Source organism: Palaemon carinicauda, chromosome 29, assembly GCF_036898095.1.
Source record: "Palaemon carinicauda isolate YSFRI2023 chromosome 29, ASM3689809v2, whole genome shotgun sequence".
Taxonomy (NCBI): Eukaryota; Metazoa; Arthropoda; class Malacostraca; order Decapoda; family Palaemonidae; genus Palaemon; species Palaemon carinicauda.
Window position 1 is genome coordinate 69,072,611 of NC_090753.1, and position 22,342 is coordinate 69,094,952.

Genomic DNA, 22,342 nt, shown 5'->3' on the forward strand with positions numbered 1-22,342 from the left:
CCACAGCCCAACCTCCCACATTTCCACCACAGATGAAGCTTCATACTGCTGAGTCCCCTACTGCTGCTACCTCCGCGGTCATCTAAGGCACCGGAGGAAGCAGCAGGGCTTCTGGTACTACAATAAGTAGTGGCAAAATCTATCATTATAATGTACATATGAATTATCTATCTGAGAGACTTACACTTATAACCTATTCAGTTACTTGTACAGTAACATTTCTGGGCTCCGGCCCGTGCCGCCCAGTGAAATGCTCCTTTAACATCATTTCTAAGGTAAAAAACTGCTATGAAAGGAGTTTTTTACCTTAGAAATGATGTTAAAGGAGCATTTCACTGGGCGGCACGGGTCTCTCGCCCAGAAATAGATTTTTCCTACGTCAAAATCCCTTTTTTATGGCTTGGCCTTTTTCTTCCCCATCTGAATTCTATGTTATGTTTATTTCTTTTACCTTAGACTGTACATTAATCTCGTGATTGTTCTTATGACAGGAGATGGTAGGATATTATCAGTGTTCTTTTTCATTTCTTTATACCAGTATGTGAATTCCTGGTTTCTCAGCTAAGTCTGACTTATAAGCACCTTTTGTTAATAATATCACAATACTTTCCTTATCATTATTATTACTTGCTAAGCTACAACCCTAGTTGGAAAAGTAGAATGCTATAAGCCCGAGGGCTACAATAGGGAGAATAGCTCAGTGAGGAAAGGAAATAAGGAAATTACAAGAGAAGTAATTAACAATTAAAATAAAATAGTTTATGAAGAGCAACAATATCACAACAAATTTTTCACATATAAACTATAAAAACTAAAAAAACAAGAGAAAGAGAAATAAGAGAAAATAGTGTGCCCGAGTGTACCCTAAAGTAAGAGAACTCTACCCCAAGACAGTGAAAGACCATGGTACAGAGGCTATGGCACAATCCAAGACCAGAGAACAATGATTTGATTTTGGAGTGTCCTTCTCCTAGTACAGCTACTTACCAAAGCTAAAGAGTCTCTTCTACTCTTAACAAGAGGAAAGTAGCCACTGAGCAATCATATTGCAGTAGTCAATCCCTTGAATAATGAAGAATTGTTTGGTAATCTCAGTCTTGTCAGGTGTACGAGGACAGAGGAGACTATTCAGTGTACTGTATGTGTAGTCAAAATGAAAATGAGCCACTGCCAGAGAGAAGGAACCAATATAGTACTGTCTGGCCCGTCAAAGGACCAAATAACTCTCTGGCGGTATTATCTCAACGGGTGGCTGGTGCTTGAATTACCTTGGTAAGTTCACCATCATTAATCCTTTTACACCAGCTCCTTTCTTAACAGTATTGGAAGTAAGATGAGTTCTCTTAATACTCTTCGGTGCCGTTATAGTATGTGGCCTACCTTTCGAGTGTGGCCTACGGAATTTTGTCTCTGATATAGTATGTGGCCTACATACTGTTACTACGAATATTGATCATGTAAGTACACATGGATTTCAGTATTTAACTATGTAGTTAATGTTAATGTTGTGTAAGGGGGGGGGGGGTCCGGGGGGGGGGGGGGGGTGTCAGCACACACACACACACACACACACACACACACACACACACACCCCCCCCCCGGGTAAGGACACGGCTTTTAGCATAGGTTAAGTGGGTTTTTTAAGTTAGCTTCTCCCGTCGTACTCGTAGGTAAGGACACGGCTTTTAGCATAGGTTAGGTGGGTTTTTTAAGTTAGCATCTCCCGTCGTACTCGTAGGTAAGGACACGGCTTTTAGCATAGGTTAGGTGGGTTTTTTAAGTTAGCTTCTCCCGTCGTACTCATAGGTAAGGACACGGCTTTTAGCATAGGTTAGGTGGGTTTTTTAAGTTAGCATCTCCCGTCGTACTCGTAGGTAAGGACACAGCTTTTAGCATAGGTTAGGTGGGTTTTTTAAGTTAGCTTCTCCCGTCGTACTCGTAGGTAAGGACACGGCTTTTAGCATAGGTTAGGTGGGTTTTTTAAGTTAGCTTCTCTAAGGTAGGACACATTCAAACCGGCTTAGGTAGGACACATTCAAACCGGGTAGGTCACATACTATAACAGATCCAAAAAGGTAGGCCACATACTATAACGGCACCTACTCTTCTAATCATTACTCTGTCGCCCTAAAATCTCATCATTAGTACGTCTACATCTATTAACTTTACCCACAATTTCTTGGGCATTCCATAGGTCTTTGCCCTCCCACTTTCTTACCTATTTGTCTCCTGGCAAAATGTACATTTTTTTGTCAATCAGTCTACAGAGAATGGTGGTTTATAGCATGGGGTTCCGGGTTACATCCAGCTTCCTTAGGAATCCATTACTTTCCTCACTATGTGTGCTGTTTCAAGTAGCATAACCTTCTGCACAAGTCCTGGGGTTATTTCGGCTCCTACCTTCTCAAGAGTCTTTTATAATGACTTAGGTATGGTCCCTAGTGTTCCTATGATTATTCGCACCACTTCTACTTGCACTACTTTTTACAAATTTCACTTCTAAACTGACATAATTCAACTTTGAAGAACTACCAGACAATCTTTTAACCCTTTTACCCCCAGGGTATTTGGAAATTTCCAACCCTTAACCCCCAAGGATTATTTTTTTTTTTAAAGCACATTTTGCAGTATATTTTTTTTAAATTGCTCTAACAGTCTTAATTTTTGTCATAGAGAGGTCAGGTTGGTCTCATTCTCTTGCAAAATGCCTGAATTTTCTAAAAAAAATTGACAAAAATACGCAAAAAAAAAATTTAAATAGCATTTTTTTGCAAGGAAGTACCGGTACATCCATGGGGGTAAAGGGATGAGTTTTGTGAAACGTACCAGTACGTCCTTTGGGGGTAAAAGGGTTAATAACACCAGTTATTAAAAATCAAGAACTTTAAGGGATGATTCACACTATCGCTCCAGTCACGGTCCGGTCAAATATTGTTACATGACTTTAAATGGAAGCATTCACACTGGCGCTTTGGTCCACTCTCGCTCCGGTCGTGATAGAAAAAATTAATATGTACAATAACAGGCTAGTGTTCACTGCATGAATACATTTCCTAGTATCACCGAACAATATTCCTATATAATTAAGATTTTTCCTTATATTTATAATTTTGCCAAGACACTGATTGGACCAAGAGCAAACCAAAGGTGTGAACACCCCAGTATCTAGACCGAAGCGAGACTGAAACGTGACAGTGTGAATCGGCCCTTAAAACTAAAGTCCGTAAAATCAACTTACCTTTCTAGCAATGAGGTTCAAAAAGTTACTGAGCACCGTGTTTGCGTGTTTTGCCATGAGTTTTGGAGTGTACTTAATGAGGACTTTGATCAGCTGCAGAGAATCTCCTTGGACGCCAATATTTAAATGAACCATTGCACAGGACAAGTGTGTGGCTAAGACGTTGAAATACGGCTCGATGCTTGGTCCCATCTGTCAAATAAGAGATTTGCGTTGTACGAGCAAGGAAATGCCTGATTAAAACAATAATATTCCGCTAGAGAAAATAGGCTACATGCACTGTATTGTATTTCTTTGCATTTTACCATATCCATATACCAAAGGCACTTCCCCCAACTTTGCGGGGTAGCCGACAACAACAAGAAACAAAACAAAAAAGGGGACCTCTACTCTCTACGTTCCTCCAGCCTAACCAGGGACCCAGCCGAGTTCAGCTGGTACTGCTAAGGTGCCACAGCCCAACCTCCCACATTTCCACCACAGATGAAGCTTCATACTGCTGAGTCCCCTACTGCTGCTACCTCCGCGGTCATCTAAGGCACCGGAGGAAGCAGCAAGGCCTACCGGAACTGCGTCACAATCGCTCGCCATTCATTCCTATTTCTCGCACGCTCTTTTGCCTCTCTCACATCTATCCTCCTATCACCCAGAGCTTTCTTCATACCATCCATCCACCCAAACCTTGGCCTTCCTCTTGCATTTTACATGGTGAGAAAAACATTTGGAAGTATGTTGATCAAAAAATGCTAGCTATGTTTTTCACACTTTATCCTTGCTTTCCCATCTATTAATATTTCTAAAGAAATTTTGCATATCCTGATTGAAATTACAGTGGTGCATAACCATATTACTTATATTATATGTACATTGATATAAATACTGTAATTATATAAACTTACAAAAAACATGTAACATGATATTTTGATTATAAAATAAATTTTTGAATATACTTACCCGGTGAATATATAATAGCTGACGTCTCCGACGGCTCGACAGAATTCAAAAACTCGCGAGCGATCGCCATGAAGGTAGCGGGTGTGCCCACCAGCGCCAACTATCGGCCAGATACCGCATATACATGTAAACAGCTCCAGTTCTTCTCATCCCGCTGGGTCTCTATCGGGGAGGAAGGGGGGGCCTTTAATTTATATATTCACCGGGTAAGTATATTCAAAAATTTATTTTATAATCAAAATATAATTTTTAAATATTTAACTTAGCCGGTGAATATATAATAGCTGATTCACACCCATGGTGGTGGGTAGAGACCAGAATTAATACAGTTTACAGCGTATATGCTTAGAGTTTTTGACAGTTATATCATAACAAAACCCAAATATATATAGGTACCTGGTAAGGAAGTTGACTTAGACGATTACTCTGCCTTGTTAGTCTGTCTTCATCACAAAGCCCAGCCATCCTCTTAGGATGCTGAAAGACTCCCAGGAGCTGAAGTATCAAGGGCGGCAACCCATACAACAGGACCTCATCAAACCCCTAATCTGGGCGCTCTCAAGAAATGACATTTGACCACCCGCCAAATCAACCAGGATGCGAAAAGCTTCTTAGCCTTCCGTACAACCCAAAAACAAGATTAAAAACATTTCAAGAGACAGATTAAAAGGATATTGGAATTAAGGGAATGTAGTGGTAGAACCCTTACCCACTACTGCACTCGCTGTAACGAATGGACCCAGTGTGTAGCAGTCCTCATAAAGAGTCTGGACATCTAAGTAAAATGACGCGAATACCGACTTGCTTCTCCAAAAGGTCGCGTCCATAATACTTTGCCGAGATCTATTTTGCTTAAAGGCCACGGAAGTTGCTATAGCTCTTACTTCGTGCGTCTTAACTTTAAGCAAGCATCGGTCTTTTTCATTCAAGTGAGAATGAGCCTCTCGGATTAAAAATCTGATAAAATATGACAAAGCATTCTTTGACATAGGAAATGATGGTTTCTTAACTGAGCACCATAAGGCCTCAGATCCACCTCGTAAGGACTTAGTACGAGCTAAGTAGAACTTAAGAGCTCTAACTGGACACAGTACTCTTTCAAGCTCGTTGCCTATGATCTCTGACAGGCAAGGTATATCAAAAGACTTAGGCCAAGGACGAGAAGGCAGTTCATTTTTGGCCAAGAAACCAAGCTGAAGTGAACATGTGGCTTTATCTGTGGAAAAGCCGATGTTCTTACTGAAGGCATGGATCTCACTGACCCTTTTAGCCGAAGCCAAGCACACTAGGAAAAGCGTCTTGAGGGTGAGATCCTTCAGGGAGGCTGAATGTAATGGCTCAAACCTGTCTGACATGAGGAACCTTAGGACCACGTCTAAGTTCCTTCCAGGAGTTGCCATACGACGCTCCTTAGAGGTCTCGAAAGACTTAAGGAGATCTTGGAGATCTTTATTGTTGGAAAGATCTAAGCCTCTATGTCGAAAGACCGAAGCCAACATGCTCCTGTAGCCCTTAATCATGGGTGCTGAGAGGGAGCGAACATTTCTCAGATGTAAAAGAAAATCTGCGATTTGGGCTACAGAGGTACTGGAAGAGGACACAGATGCTGACTTGCACCAGTCTCGAAAGACTTCCCACTTCGACTGGTATACTCTGATGGTAGAAGCTCTCCTAGCTCTCGCAATCGCACTGGCTGCCTCCTTCGAAAAGCCTCGAGCTCTTGAGAGTCTTTCGATAGTCTGAAGGCAGTCAGACGAAGCGCGGGGAGGCTTTGATGAACATTCTTTACGTGGGGCTGACGTAAGAGATCTACCCTTAGAGGAAGACTTCTTGGAATGTCTACCAGCCATTGAAGTACCTCGGTGAACCACTCTCTCGCGGGCCAGAGGGGAGCAACCAACGTCAACCTTGTCCCTTCGTGAGAGGCGAACTTCTGCAGTACCTTGTAAACTATCTTGAATGGTGGGAATGCATATAAGTCCAGGTGAGACCAGTCCAGTAGAAACGCGTCTATGTGGATCGCCTCTGGATCTGGGACTGGTGAGCAATAGATCGGTAACCTTTTGGTCAACGAGGTGGCAAAGAGGTCTATGGTGGGTTGACCCCAAGTCGCCCAAAGACTCTTGCACACGTCCTTGTGGAGGGTCCATTCCGTGGGTATCACCTGACCCCTCCGACTGAGGCAGTCTGCCAAGACGTTCAAGTCCCCCTGGATGAATCTCGTCAACAGGGAGATGCCTCGATTTCTTGACCATATGAGAAGGTCCCTTGCGATCACGTACAGCGTGTGGGAGTGAGTGCCTCCTTGCTTGGAGATGTACGCCAAAGCTGTGGTGTTGTCTGAGTTGACCTCTACCACTTTGTTTCGAAGAATGCTTTCGAATTTCATCAAGGCCAAGTGGACTGCTAATAGCTCCTTGCCGTTGATGTGCATGCTCTTCTGAACTGAGGTCCACAGACCCAAGCATTCCCGACCGTCCAGGGTCGCACCCCAACCCAAATCCGACGTGTCTGAGAACAACACGTGATTTGGGTTCTTGACTGCTAGGGATAGTCCCTCTCTCAGACTGATATTGCTGTCCCACCAGGTCAGGCATGCCTTTACTGGTTCGGAGACTGGGATTGATACCGTCTCTAAAGTCTTGCCCTTGTTCCAGTGAGAGGCTAGATGGAACTGGAGAGGCCGAAGGTGTAGTCTCCCTAGCGAGACAAACTGCTCCAGGGATGAGAGAGTCCCTACGAGACTCATCTAACTCCTGACTGAACAACGTTCTCTTTTCAGCATTAGTTGGACTTTGAGCAGGGCTTGTTCTATTCGGGTGGCAGACGGAAAAGCCCGAAAAACTGGACTGCGAATCTCCATCCCCAAATATAGAATAGTCTGGGATGGGATCAGTTGGGACTTTTCTAAATTGACCAAAAGTCCCAACTCCTTGGCCAGACCCAATGTCCAATGTAGATCCTGCAGACAGCGATGACTGGACGATGCTCTGAGAAGCCAGTCGTCCAAGTACAGGGAGGCTCGGATTCCCGAGAGATGGAGGAATTTTGCCACATTCCTCATGAGCCTCGTAAACACGAGAGGAGCAGGACTGAGGCCAAAGCACAGGGCTCGAAACTGGTACACCACATTCCTGTAAACAAACCTCAGAAACGGTTGGGAATCCGGGTGTATAGGAATGTGGAAGTACGCATCTCGTAGGTCGAGAGAGACCATCCAGTCTCCCTCTCTGACCGCTGCTAAGACGGACTTCGTGGTCTCCATCGTGAATTTTGTTTTCGTAACAAAAACGTTGAGCGCACTGACGTCTAGCACCGGCCTCCAACCTCCTGTATGCTTTGGGACTAGGAAGAGACGGTTGTAAAACCCCGGTGATTGAAGGTCCGAGACTTTCACCACCGCTCCCTTCTCTAGCAACAGAGACACTTCTTGATTTAGGGCTTGTCTCTTTGACTCCTCTCAGTACCTGGGAGAGAGGTCTATGGGAGTTGTTACTAGAGGAGGTTTGCGTACAAACAGTATTTTGTACCCCTCTTTGAGCAACAGAACAGACTCTTGGTCTGCACCCCTCTTCTCCCAGGCCTGCCAGAAGCTGTTCAATCTGGCCCCTACCGCTGTCTGAGGCTGTGGGCAGTCAGACTCTGCCACGGGAGGACTTGGCTCCTCTCTTCTTACCTCTCTTTCCCTCGGCACGAGAGCCTCCCCTGCTGGGAGCTCTGCCACGAAAGGGCGGGATAAATCTAGACGCAGGAGTCTCGATCCTGGGTCTCACAGCAAAGGATGAAGAAGGAGCCCCTTTGCGAGCAGAGGACGTCATCAGGTCATGTGTGTCCTTCTGCACAAGCGAAGCAGCTATATCCTTAACCAGCTGTTGTGGAAACAAGGCCGCTGATAAGGGAGTAAAGAGCAGTTCCGATCTCTGACAGGGAGTAACTCCTGCCGAAAGGAAAGAGCAAAGGGTTTCTCTCTTCTTCAAGACTCCCGACGTAAAGGTGGAGGCGAGCTCATTGGAGCCATCGCGGATGGCTTTGTCCATACAGGACATGATAAGGAAGGATACATCTTGGTCGGCAGACGAGATCTTCCTACTTAATGCTCCTACTGACCAATCAAGAAAGTTAAACACTTCAAAGGCCCTGTATACACCTTTAAGTAGATGGTCAAGGTCCGAGGAGGACCAACAAATCTTCGAGCGTCTCATGGCCAGGCGACGGGGAGAGTCTACGAGGCTTGAGAAGTCACCCTGGGCAGAGGCAGGGACTCCCAAGCCGAGAACTTCTCCCGTGTCATACCAGACGCTCGATCTAGAAGCAAGCTTAGAAGGTGGGATGGCAAAGGCCGTCTTCCCCAAACTCCTCCTGGTATCCAACCAGTCGCCTAGAAGACGTAAAGCCCTCTTAGAAGAGCGAGAAAGCACTAGCTTAGTAAAGGCTGGCTTGTTAGCAGCTAAGCCTAGAGCAAACTCACACGGAGGCGAACGAGGAGCAACAGCAACAAAGTGATCTGGAAAAAGATCCTTGAAAATCATCATGATCTTCTTAAAATCCATCGAAGGAGGAACAGCCTTAGGTTCATCTACATCTGAAGGATTATCATCAGGATGAGGATCAGCAACGTCCTCATCTGAAGGAGCCTCGTCCGACAACTGATGAGTCTCAAGCAAGGGAGAGACCTGCCTTGGTGGCAATGCTTGACAAGCAGAGTCCACACGCACAGGAGCATCAGTAGCAGTCCAGGATGCTACGTCATGTAACTGCTTAACAGACTGACTAGCAACAACAACAGGAGCGGGAGGACGCTCGACGTCAACTCAAGACTGCCTTGACTGCCTAGACTGAGCAGTCAAAACAACTCTTGACTGCGGTGCTTGACGCTCAACGTCAAAACAAGTCAACTTCGCTGGTTGGCGAACTTCCTGAACGTCAACACGAGCATGCGGCAGCGGCTGAATGTCCACAAGCGGCTGAAAGTCAACACGGGACTGCATCGAGTGAGGCTCTACGACACGTGACTGACGTGACTTTGTAACGTCAACGTCAACAGGACGAGCAAAGGCTCGTTTGGGCGGCTGGCGGCCAGGATCTCGATCAGCTAAGCGGCGAGGATCATCGTGAACCTGCTCAGCAGAATAGTCCTCCATAAGAGAGGCAAGCTTATTCTGCATGTCTTGCAGTACAACCCATTTAGGATCAACGGGAATGGGTGCGGTACGAGACGAGGGTAACGTCTGTGACTGCAAAACATTGCCTACACTAAGATTCTCGGAGCCTGTGTTACGCTTCTGTTTAGGCGGCGAGCAGTCTTCCGATGACTGCACAGGGTCAGAGCTGTCCCAATGGCTACAACCAGGACGCTGGACCTGTCCTGAAGGGACTGACTTTCACTTTAAGGGTCTCGAAACCTTGCTCCACGGTTTCTTACGCGATAAGCCTTCGGATGACGAGGAGAAAATCGTCTCGCTCGTCTTATGGTAGGGGCGGTCTTGACGAGACACGCCTGAAACCATAGAGGGAACGTCTGTTCGTTGGTTAAAGCCTCTCGAACCCATAAGTCCTACGACATTACTTCTCCCTGGGGCATGGGAGCTTGCAAGAGGTCTCGGACTAGGCGAACGACAGGCACGAACAGACGAACCCTCGGTCGCAACACTGATAACACTTTGCGCACTAATCACTTTCTCCCCACGATTTTCTAATGTGGCACTCTGACACTTTAACTCTTTTACATCCGCCATGAGTTGATTACGGTCCGTAGCTAACGACTCAACTCTCTCGCCCAAAGCTGGAATGGCACGTAACATATCCCGCATTGATGGTTCATGAGTGCTAGTAGAGGGTTCAGGCACAACTACTACTGGGGAAGGATTAGGTTCAGGGGCATGGGAGGAGGGAAATTCTAACGATCTAGAGAAACTTCTCCTCACCCTATCTCTCTCTAGCTTACGAGAATACTTATCAAACTCTAGCCAGTCGAATTCCGAAAGTACCACGCACTCATCACACCGATCTCCTAATTGACAGGTTTTACCCCGACAATTAGAACACACAGTATGTGGGTCGTGAGAGGCCTTTGGAAGACGTTTGTTACAATCCCTAGCATTACATTTACGAAATTTAGGAATTGGAGAAGGGTCAGCCATTTTGAAAAGTCAAAGAAAGTCCAAAAACAATCCAAAGTCATCAACAATTAAATCTATCCAAAAAAGAGTTCAAGAGTTTATTGAAGATAAAACACCTGCACTGTGAAAGCTCAAACCAAAAAGAAGTACTTCACCAAGACTGTTGAAAAACTCCAGGTTAACAGCGAGTAATGGAATCAACTTGTCGATCAGACCGACAGAGAAGAACTGGAGCTGTTTACATGTATATGCGGTATCTGGCCGATAGTTGGCGCTGGTGGGCACACCCGCAACCTTCATAGCGATCGCTCGCGAGTTTTTGTGTTTTTCTGTCGAGTCGCCGGAGACGTCAGCTATTATATATTCACCGGCTAAGTTAAATATTTAAAAATATAAACTTACAAAAAAACATGTAACTTGAAGTCTTGACAGAAACAACCAATTGCATGAAGTACTGTATTACAGTTTATGAAAAGCACATTACTTTTAAAGCTTGAACATTGTGTTCTTATATCTTTGCTTACAAAATAAAGAATTAGTAGCCACAAATGTAGTGCTTGAGAACTTACTTTCATGATGATGGCCTCCAAAAATTTAACTGCCGAGCTTCTAATCAGAGGATCAGGGTCCAAAATAGCAGGAGCACCGCGTACAATAAAGGTCGACAGGTGGGGAAGCAAAAGCGAAGGCTCGTAGCGATTGACAAGTTCTCGCAGCCCGTTAATACCGTCTTGTCGGACATAAACATTGTGATAATTCAAACGAGAGAGGAGTTCCTGGAAGAGACAGTAATGTACAAATTATTATTATTATTCATTGCTAAGCTACAACCCTATTTGGAAAAGCAGAATACTATAAGCCCAGGGGCTCCAACAGGGAAAATAGCCCAGTAAGGAAAGGAAACAAGGGAAAATAAAATACTTAAAGACCAGTAACACTAAAAAATATCTCCAATATAAACTATGAAAACTTTAACAAAACAAGAGGAAGAGAAATAGGATTGAATAGTGTGCCCGAGTGTACCCTCTAGCAAGAGAACTCTAACCTAAGACAGTGGAAGACCATGATACAGAGGCTATGGCACTACCCAAGACTAGATAACAATGGTTTGATTTTGGAGTGTCCTTCTCCTAGAAGAGCTGCTTACCATAGCTAGAGAGTCTCTTCTACCCTTATGATGAGCATGGTCTGACTGACTTTAGTATGCTTAATGAAAATACCATCTAATCAAAGGACATTCTTTACTGACAGATTTAGAGTATTCATAATGCTTCTCTTTTCTCTGATTTTATAATCTTTTATCTTTCAAAAGGGTGTTCTATATCCTCTTTTAGCATTAGCTTCAACTTCCCTTTCCCTACAACAGATCTTGAAGGCTATGTTATTACATAAAAAAGTTTGTTGACATACCCTGCTCCAACATTGCTGATACATCAATTGAAAGGTTATCTCCTAGCCTGAGACTGCCAATTTGACACTATACCTTCTCGTGCATTTGAAAGTTTCTCTCAATGAGGACTTTTTCATAGTGTATATCTGAGTTGTAAACATACTATTATTTAAGTGCTCTTTACCATTGTAAAGTGAGGAAGATTGTTGACGTCGCAGATTTAGAAGGCACGGATATAAAAATCCAAATCCTGAGACTAAATAGGTCCTTGACCCTTGACAATGGCATCAAAAATAATCCTCAGTAATCTGGGTACAAAGTATCCCTCTAACCTTATAAACCATCTTTAAGACATGAAGAAAGTTGAACTATTTAAATTATGAAGTTGAGAGAGAGAGAGAGAGAGAGAGAGAGAGAGAGAGAGAGAGAGAGAGAGAGAGAGAGAGAGAGAGAGAGAGAGAGATTTTTTCTCATTACCAAAGTCGACACTGGGAAGTTCTGTGTTTCTGGAGAACTTAGCTGTTTGACTCCCAAGTAAGAAGACCTTCTAATAACTGAACCAAGACAGAAAACCAATGTGAAAAAAAAACAAGATAGGAAAATAACAACCAAAATTTGACAGGTCTTTTAAGGAAGAACTAGCTGAATAAAAAATATATATGATGAATAAGAGGCTTAAGCAGATGAAGAAGTTTCTTCACTGAATTAATACAATATGATTAGAGTACAGTAAAATATTATTATTATTATTACTAGCTAAGCTACAACCCTAACTGAAAAAGCAGGATGCTACAAGTACAAGGTCTCCAACAGGGAAAAATAGCTCAGTGAGGAAAGGAAATAAATAAAATATATAAGGTAATGAATAATGATAGATAAAATATCTTAAGATCAGTAAAAATGTTATAATACTGCTTTGCCATAGATAAACTATAAAGAGAGATTTATGTCAGCCTGTTAAAAAAAGAAACATTCTATATAAGTTTGAACTTCTGAAGTCCCACCGGTTCAACTTACTGAAATATCGTAGAAGTTTGAACTTCTTTAGTTCCACCAGTTCAACTTACCGAAATATCGTAGAAATTTGAACTTCTGAAGTCCCACCGGTTCAACTTACCGAAATATCGTAGAAGTTTGAACTTCTGAAGTTCTACCAGTTCAACTTACCGAAATATCATAAAAGTTTGAACTTCTGAAGTTCCACCGGTTCAACTTACCGAAATATCGTAGAAGTTTGAACTTCTGAAGTTCCACCGGTTCGACTTACCGAAATATCGTGTTGCTTCTTAGTGACGAGAGTTTTCGTCGCCTTTACAGCGAGCTGCTCCTTGAGAATGATTTTCCGAGCTTTAAAATCGGTCTTGGTTTCATTCTGTGCTTTCTTCAGTTTCTTTCCAACTTTTATTTTCACCTTTTGGAAATCTGCTTTCTTGGCTTTCCTCGCTTTCGCACTTTTCCCCATCGTTGCCGATAGCTGCGGAAAATAAAATGAAACCGGGTTACATTAAAAAGCTGACACTGGAGTTACAGTTTTGTAGTTATTTCAAAAGCTTCTTATCAGAATTCATAAATCAATGAAGACTACGACTGAAATCTCAGTAGGAAACTAAAGTCATCATGCATTATAGTTTCTGGGAACTTCTATTTAGTTAAAATCTGTTTTCATTTGAAAGACTTAATGTCTACCATCATCAGTCACATCTTATAATCGAATTCATTCACACAATTATGAAAATGAATTAGACAATCAACAATGCTACCGTTTATTCAATTGTTACCAGGAATACACGACTTATTACTGTAATATTCTGCAGTATTTATTACCCAACTAACTTAATTCAAGGGATTACTAGTCATACTCATAATCAGCACATGACTATTCTCACGATTTTAACATCATTAGCATTGCAAATAATTGATATGCAGTACAGCACTTGACAATATTCCGAGTACGCAACAACATTTCTCTTCATGATTACCAAAGATTTTACCATTTCTCTTTAACTTCCATTCCTTCTCAAGTTGACCACATCGGACAATAAAACAAGGTCAGAACATATCTGTCAAGTATACTCCATTCTAACAGAAGCTCTTCCTGATTACAATAACAAGACTAAATTTCTGAAGCAGTTCCACCTACAGCAGGATTTTTTTATAAGCTTATTTTCTCCATTATATTGGTAATAAAGGGATTTTGACGAAGGAAAAATCTATTTCTGGGGAGAGACCTGTGGCGCCCGGTGAAAAGAGTCCTTATATATCTTTTCTGATAAAACCTTCCAATTATACCAGAGAAAGATAAAAGCATGGAATGCTGAGGTTACAACCCTCGCGCGAGCACCTTTTGGGTGTCATGTATAAAGCAAAGGCGCGTGAAATCCACTACAGTGAACCCTCGTTTATCGCGGTAGATAGGTTCCAGACGCGGGCGCGATAGGTGAAAATCCGCGAAGTAGTGACGTCATATTTACCTATTTATTTAACATGTATATTCGGACTTTTAAAACCTTCCCTTGTACGTAGTACTGTTAAAAAACCACCCTTTAATGTACAGAACACTTAATGCATGTACTACAGCACCCTAAACTAAAACAGGCACAAATATTAAAGGCGATTTTATATCATGCGTTTCCTAAACACCTAAAAAGCACGATAAAAAATGGCAACCAATGTTTTGTTTACGTTCATCTCTGATCATAATGAAGAAACAAACTCATTTAGTGTACAGTACACATATATGTATAGGTTAGTTTTTGCATCGATTATATTGATTATACAGTACTGTATGTTGATTTTTTTATTACCAATGTTTTAGTTAACGTATTTTTCTTAGGACTTCCAAATGAAATGTTTTTCTTTATGACGCCGCCTGAACTCTTGCAACATTTCTTTCAACTCCTTCGCATGGTTGCAGGCCTTGGCAAGCCGTTCTAATGTTAAGCCCGTTTCTTCGACATTTTCTTGGGTCTCTTCCTGGGTATCACTCTCTTCCTCACTTGCCGATTTCGTCAGGTCTTCGAGGTCTGCGTCAGTTAGGGGCTGGGAATGGCAGTCCAACAACTCGTCGACGTCTTCAGTCGTCATGTCGCCAAACCCGTCACCTCCAATTATGGCAGCCAACTGCACAGATTTCCGTATTGCAGAGTGTTGGATTTCTGACGGAGTAAATCCCTTGTCGTCGTAAACAATATCGGGCCACAACTTCTTCCAGCTCGCATTCACGGTTGCAGGTTTCATCTCTTGAAGTGCCTTCTGAATATTCTGCAGGCACGTGGCTATGGTGTACTGCCGCCAGTACGCCTTCAAGTTAAAATCTTCATCCTCGTCATCTTGGGCAGCATCCACACACGCAACGAGGTCCGCCAAGGTATTCTTCGTGTAGAGGGCCTTGAACGCCCTGATAACCCCCTGGTCCATCGGTTGAATTAATGACGTGGTGTTGGGTGGCAGGAACTCAACCTGAATGCCCTCATGCGACAGGTCAGTTGCGTGTCCACCAGCGTTATCCATAAGGAGAAGGATCTGGAATGGCAAGCCCTTCTCTAAGAGATATTTGCTGACTTGCGGGATAAAACACTGATGGAACCAGTTGGAGGTCAGCATCTTCGTAATCCATGCTTTTTGATTATGCATCCAGTACACGGGAAGGAGATTCTTATTTTTATTTTTCAAAGCGCGAGGATTTTTCGACTTATAAATAAGCCCCGGCTTTAACAAAAATCCAGCAGCATTGCCACACATCACGAGGGTAACGCGATCCTTGAATGCTTTAAAGCCAGAGGCTTTGGCTTCCTCTTTGAACAGGAAAGTTCGCGACGGCATTCTCTTCCAAAACAAGCCAGTCTCATCCATATTAAAGACTTGTTCCGGCTTGTATCCACCTTCGGCGATAATATTCTTGAACGTCTGGTTCACGTAAGTTTCAGCAGCGGCAGTGTCAGCGGAAGCAGACTCCCCATGCAGGGAAACGCTTTTCAGGGCGAAGCGTTTCTGAAACTTAGTGAACCATCCTTTGCTTGCGGAAAAACGTTTCTGAGGCTGGGAATCAGTGGATGTCCCTGGTTGAGGATCATCTGCATCATCATCATCTTCAGCATGGTTGCCGTCGTCGTCTTTAGGTTCCTTTGCAGCAAAATTCTCATATAAGCTCAAAGCCTTTGTTTGGATGGTGTTCGTATCCAACGCTATGTTCTTCTCCCGGCAGTCGGCAATCCACACAGCTAAAGCACCTTCCATGCGTACGATCGTTTTATTACGCGTTGTAACGACTCGCTTCGCTGATCTGCTAAAGGTGATTGCAGCCGTCTTTCTAATGTTCGCCTCGTCCTTCTTGATATAGCGAACAGTAGATTCGTTGATGCCAAAATGGCGGCCGGCGGCCGCGTAACTTCTACCATCTTTTAACATGTCGAGAAGCGTAACCTTCTCAGCTATCGTCATCATCCTTCGGTGGCGTTTAGGCTCACTACCAGCCTTAAGAGAAGCAGAACGCTTGGGAGCCATTACAGTAGGATTTACAGTAACAAAAAGTTCAACTTAAAAAAGTCGCACACAGCACAGATTCACACACTTAAGAACGTCTACTCAGCGATACGCGGTAACAGAGAGTGGACGATCCAGCCCCGCGAGAACTTTGATGCTGCGGGTAGGAGATGCGGGCAAAACACCAATCACAGGCTAGATAACAAAACTTGAGTTCTGATTCGTCATCTATCAGCGCTTGAACCAATCACAACCCGTCTTACAGTACTATGATGCGTTGGTTACCTACTCATAGAAGATGCCCCGCGCATACCGAACGTACGTAGATTAAGTACAATACCGTAATAATAATAAATAATGATAATAATACTGTACAGTAATAATAATAATAATAATGATAATAATAATAACAATAATACTGTAATTTTATTAACAACAACAACAATAATAATAATAATAACAATAATAATAATACAGCTTTACGTACGCTATTTTACGCCTCTCTCTCTCTCTCTCTCTCTCTCTCTCTCTCTCTCTCTCTCTCTCTCTCTCTCTCTCTCTCTCTCTCTCTCTCTCTCGTACGCTTATTCGAAATGTGATTTTTGCAACAAAGAATATTATTGGATGCAGTACTGTACTACGTACGTATACATACAAAAGATTCATGGAAAAAAAGCACATCCATTACAGTACACACCATTCTAATATGGTATGACTGCATCTGATTTGCGTTTCATGTTCGATTTAATTTTACTACGTACTGTATACAGTACTGAATTATCGTATGATCACATTCTCTTTTCGTGTTTTATTTCTTTCTGTGCCGAATTATATATCATATGTAATGCAATGAACAATCAGTAAGAACAGATATTACTAATTACAGTATTAATGGAATTACAGGTAACAAAATATCGTATTTGGTTGTCTTCAGATTTCGTGGTATTTTCGAATTTTCCGGAAAATCCGCGATATGTATATATATATGGGTTATGGGAAAACCCCGCGAAGTGGTGAATCCGCGATTGTCGAACCGCGAAGTAGCGAGGGTTCACTGTATTCACAGGTTGTCTTCCATTTAGTTAATTCCTTCGTCAAAGCTTTATATTTTTTATCAACTAGAGCTCTGAACGGATTTTTTGTCAACTAAAGCTTTGATCATATCCCACTTCACTATAAACATGATAGATTATTACTTTGGTTTCTGTTCCACAATCTTCTTTCTGGATTACCAAACTTTTTAGTACCGGTATGTCCTGAATCTTAAGTTTCTCCATTTTGTCTGGCAATTCTTTTAAAAAACCAACTGCATTATTACTAGAGTATTGAAAATTACCTTTGTATCACACACCAAACTATCCGTAAGTGCTTTACTTTAGTAGGTTACCTTCCACGTGTTAAGAGCAGTCATCTTCATAGCAATTTTCAATGATTCTTTGTTCCTATGAGTATACTGCGCAAACCTCTTGCCCTTTAGAAGAATATGTCTTCATCAGTGGTAAAAGAATTTGAATTGTTTACAAGGTAGTTGGTTAATAACAGGTGGTCTGAGGGGGAAACGCCACCCACACACCTGTCAGAGAACAGCCACTTGCATCTTTGGCCACAGAGTCCAGTAGTGCCCTTCACACTCTTCTCAACTGTTGGATCTTATCCTACATTTATTTGTAATAAGAGATGGTTTTTTTATATTTTTCTGGGAGAGCATTTGCTTGTAAGCAGAAGCACACTGAAAGGTAAGGATGTGATGAAGTGACTTTTATTCCTATGAGGATACAACCTTCGAAACCCCATGTGTTGTGTACTCTTTTGAAGGGGCAACTGTAAGCAGCTCCCCACCCAAACCTTTGAAGTGTTGTTCTCACTCTTCTGATCTCAAAGATGATGAAACTCAAGAGCCTAACTTGTCTCTCTTCATGGTAATTTCTCTGCCTTGAAAGGTAGTTACCCAAATTGGACCAAGCGTCACCCATACCTACATGCCCAATAGTAAAAATCTCAGTTCCATCTCTGGACATGTAACGCAGGTAGAACAGTCCTGGATTTTTGCACTGGAAGTCTTGTATACAATTTCCAATCCTCTCCCATCAGCTCTTTGTGAGTTGTCACTTGGATGAACCAGGATTTGTCAGGTTGCATTCTGTTGGAACTTTTGCTCCATACTCAACCTCCAGAGAGTAAGACTTTATGCTTATAGTGACTCAAGGGACATGTAATGCATACACGTCTTTAGTCAACCAGAAAACGTCTCTTTTGTTCCTCAGGTGTTCCAACAAATGGCCAACTGTATGTTTGTGCTTGGGCCGCTTGGATTGACCTCTGTGTAGTCTTTCCAGAATGAGATCGAAACTACTCGCTCTCATTACAATCTGAGGACTTTGATTGAAGAACGTCTGGTCTCACACTCAACCAAAGGACACATACTGTACTTGGCAATGCTATTCAATTGACAATTCTTCCTTGTACTCATATCAGCTAACTCAGAGGGGTAACGCAACTATTTGTGATCAGTAAGAACTGCTCAACTGCTCATGATAACAAGGAAGAACTGTTGGCAAAATGAAGAGAGTAGGTTTGCCCTCTCTTCCTTCTGTATAACTCCACCTTCCAATTCTTATTCTCTTCTTCAGCAGTAAATGTGCAGGAGGCCTTTCATAAAATACTCCTTAGGAACTCTATCTTGTATTCTTCTTGAGCAGGAAAAGATGGATCTCACCAGCTGACAGTTACCTAAAGGTTCAGTCAGATGGGTATGTAGGCCAGAAGAGGGAGAACACTGCTCCCATTCAGTGATTGAGTATCAGCAACGGGTAACGGTCCCTCTAGGAATCGAGTACGCAAAACAGGTAACATTCCCTCCAAGGATTAACTACCTAAAACAGGTAACAGGGACCGAGTATCCACAACAGGTGATTGGCCACCTTCCCGGTCTCTTCCATGAGACACTTTGGGAGGTTCTCTCTACAATAGGGGTTATAGAGAATGTGACTCTCTGGAAATGGACATTTTCAGCATATCTCGGACTTTCACGCTTCAATAGTTTGAATCCCTCCTCCACGGGAGAATGATCTATGCTTAAAGGAAGTTTCAAACAGTCTTGCATACATTGAGACTTAGCTCCAAGGAGGGATAGTCCTTATCATCAGAGTACAGGCAGAAGCACCTCCTGTGCTAACATAAAAAGGGGCATCATAGGGTCTTCCCATCTAGACTGTCTCTCTCTGCTTTACCAAGAGAATTGGAGAAGAGTCTCCTCGATATTGTGTGGATCTCTCCTCCTTGAGGATTGGTCCATGTTCAAAGGGACCTTCAAGAAGTGTTGCTAATCCTTGGACGTAGGTCCTAGGGTGGGATGGTTCTCAACCTAAGGGCATTAGTACACGTGCCTACTGCTAACCTGCAGCGAGCATCATAGGGATCTTTGAAGATTATCTCTCTTCTCTGCATCGGCAAGAGAATAAGAATATTTCAGGCTCTTTGTGATGTCAAACACTTGAGGGATGGGGGTTTTGTCATCCAAGACATCTCACAGCCTATCAAAGACCCAACCCCAGATGGTCTCAACCACAAGTTCCAGACCTTTTTTATCCTATCTGGAGCCTTTGTATATCAGCGGCCACTTCCTACCGTGTGGATGAAAAATTGACATTAACTAACCTAAACTTTCCCCCTTAACCTAACCTACAAGCCGTGTCCTTACCTAACAGGGGGAGGGGGCCTAACGCCGCCCTGCGACCCCCCTTACACTGCTATATTCTAGGTTAGCCATAATGATACATACTGGTGGCCGCTATCATACATACATCCCTCCTATCTTTCCATGTAAGCTGACACAAAGATGGTTGGTGTCATATGAGGGCATCGCAATGAGGATGCTTATTTGTATATGCAACTTTGGTAAGTGTGTATTTGTGGCCTATCTAGTAATAATTCACAAACCTAGCCCTGTCAGTAGTCTTTTTATTTACCCGACAGAGTACTTGGAGCTGAATATGTTGGAAGATATTTGCGTCTGTACGTTACGGATGTTAACCACAGCCCTTTGGAACCCTTTTTCCTTGGGTCCTAAGGTGACTCCTCAATAGGTATGTATGCATCCGTCTAAGGTAACACGTTCGGCATAGTCTTGAGGAGAGGTAGAATAATTGGCTTTTCTACCACGGGATGTATGTATGATAGCGGCCACCTGTATGTATGATAATGGCCCCCTTATTTTCAACGATATCGGAAACTTGTATAGAATAAACACTGTTCAGAATGTTATAAATACCACAGGTATTTACTAGATCAATATACAATGATTTTGAAAACCATCTAATTTATCGTGAAATTTATAAGTCGAATAAGCTTTGTACCCTGACACGCAGTTTTTCGCTCCCATAGTTCCTAGAATTCCCTGTAGATGATGTTTTGATTAATTCAACAGCACCTTAGCAGCGGAATACTAAACTAATCGGCGGTCACGGCAATTGGAAATGAGGGCTTTTTTTTTTATCCAATCCGAATTCTCTGGCCACTTATCTACAAAGGCTCTAATAAGTTTACTTAAGTGTATTTTATGTTGTTTTGAATGTTTTTGATAAAGAATTCAATTTGAAATCTGTTCAGTAGTATACTTAATATCATTTTTAATATTTCTGAAAATGATTTTTGGCAGAAATCCATGGTTTTCGAGTTATGGTGAGTCGACTAACAATACTGAAAAGCTCTCGTTTCTTTTAGAAGGACTGTCTGGAAGGAGGAGGCTCCAAGGGTTTTATTACAGTTACGGATGGGGAAAACTTTCCAACTAAAAAAACAGTTTTTTCCTACAGTTAAATGACCGTTTTCTTAGAAAATCCGCCAATAATAAGGGACCCCCGGTAATGTCTTCACTGCTACTGTACTATTCCTAAAATATTTTATTTTTCCTTATTTCCTTTCCTCACTGGGCTAATTTCCCTGTTGGGGCCCCTGGGCTTATAGCATCCTGCTTTTCCAACTAGGGTTGTAGCTTAGCATTTAATAATAATAATAATAAAACCACAATGCATTGTATTACCTCTAATAAAAATGGGAGCCTTTGTATATCAGCGGCCAGTTCTTCCCTTGTGGATTAAAGATGGATATCAACTAACCTCAACTTCCCCCCTAACCTAACCTACAAGCCGTGTTCTTACCCTCTTAGTTAACGGGGGAGGGGGACTAGTGACCTCCTTACACTGCCGTATTCCAAGTTAGCCGTAACAATACATACAGGTGGCCGCTATCATACATACACCCCTAAAAAGGGAACCCTTCGTACAAAATGACGATGAAGTAAACAGCTTATCCAACAGAATACAATGCACTATATGGAGCCTTGCAGATTGTTAGCTAAACTACATATATACCTAGTTGGAAAAGCAGAATGCTATAAGCCCATGGGCTCCAACGAAGTAAAGCCCCGTGAGGAGAGGAAATGTGGAAACTAATAAACTAAATGAGATGTGATGATTAAGGAATAAATCTTGAGATTAGTAACAACGTTAAAATAGATATATATTGTATAATCTATAATGAGAAATATCTCAGCCTGTTCAACATGAAATCATTCCTTGCGAGTACAGTCTGCATCTTCAAAAGTAATTAAATACCCGCAATGATTACTATTACCTTTTCAGGGGCCTTTCCTCCTCAGTTCACTAAGTCCTCAAAAGTGAAGATCTTGTTAATACCGTAAAATTTAAGTGGTTTAATGGTAAATAACTAAATATTAGCCATTAATATTCTGCCTCGTCACAACACAAGAGACACGTGGTTCCAGACACGCGTCACGCTAGCGAGCCGGAGTCGCCTGATGTAAACAAACAGGAATTTGGTCGCGTTTTGTATGACTCATATTTAAAAAGATTAACTTTATTTAAAATAATACAATATTTCCTCATATTTATATATACATATAATATTTAATTAACATAATTAAATAAAAATTAGTCTTATAATTGTATTAATTATTCATTTTTTTTATAAAACAAATCCTCCAAATGGTATATGTTAAAATGAACTCCACTTCATAATCACTAAGCAATGTAGCTGTGTAATGTAAACAAACAAGAATTTGGTCGCGTTTTGTGTGACTCATATCTAAAAAGATTAGCTTTATTTTAAAATAATACAATATTTCCTCATATTTATATA

General features: G+C 42.2%; 1 protein-coding gene across 1 annotated transcript in view; it reads right to left on the bottom strand.

Moving 5' to 3' along the window:
- Positions 1 to 21,963, bottom strand: part of LOC137622223 (testis-expressed protein 10 homolog) — a 42,805-nt gene extending 20,842 nt beyond the window's left edge. The window contains exons 1-4 of the mRNA XM_068352714.1: positions 21,818 to 21,963; positions 12,969 to 13,175; positions 10,881 to 11,087; positions 3,239 to 3,430 (exon numbers count right to left, since the gene is read on the bottom strand). Of these exons, the coding sequence (XP_068208815.1) occupies positions 3,239 to 3,430; positions 10,881 to 11,087; positions 12,969 to 13,163 (594 nt within the window). The 5' untranslated portion in view covers positions 13,164 to 13,175; positions 21,818 to 21,963. The remainder of the gene's footprint in view (positions 1 to 3,238; positions 3,431 to 10,880; positions 11,088 to 12,968; positions 13,176 to 21,817) is intronic.
- Between the last annotated feature and the right edge of the window lie 379 nt (positions 21,964 to 22,342).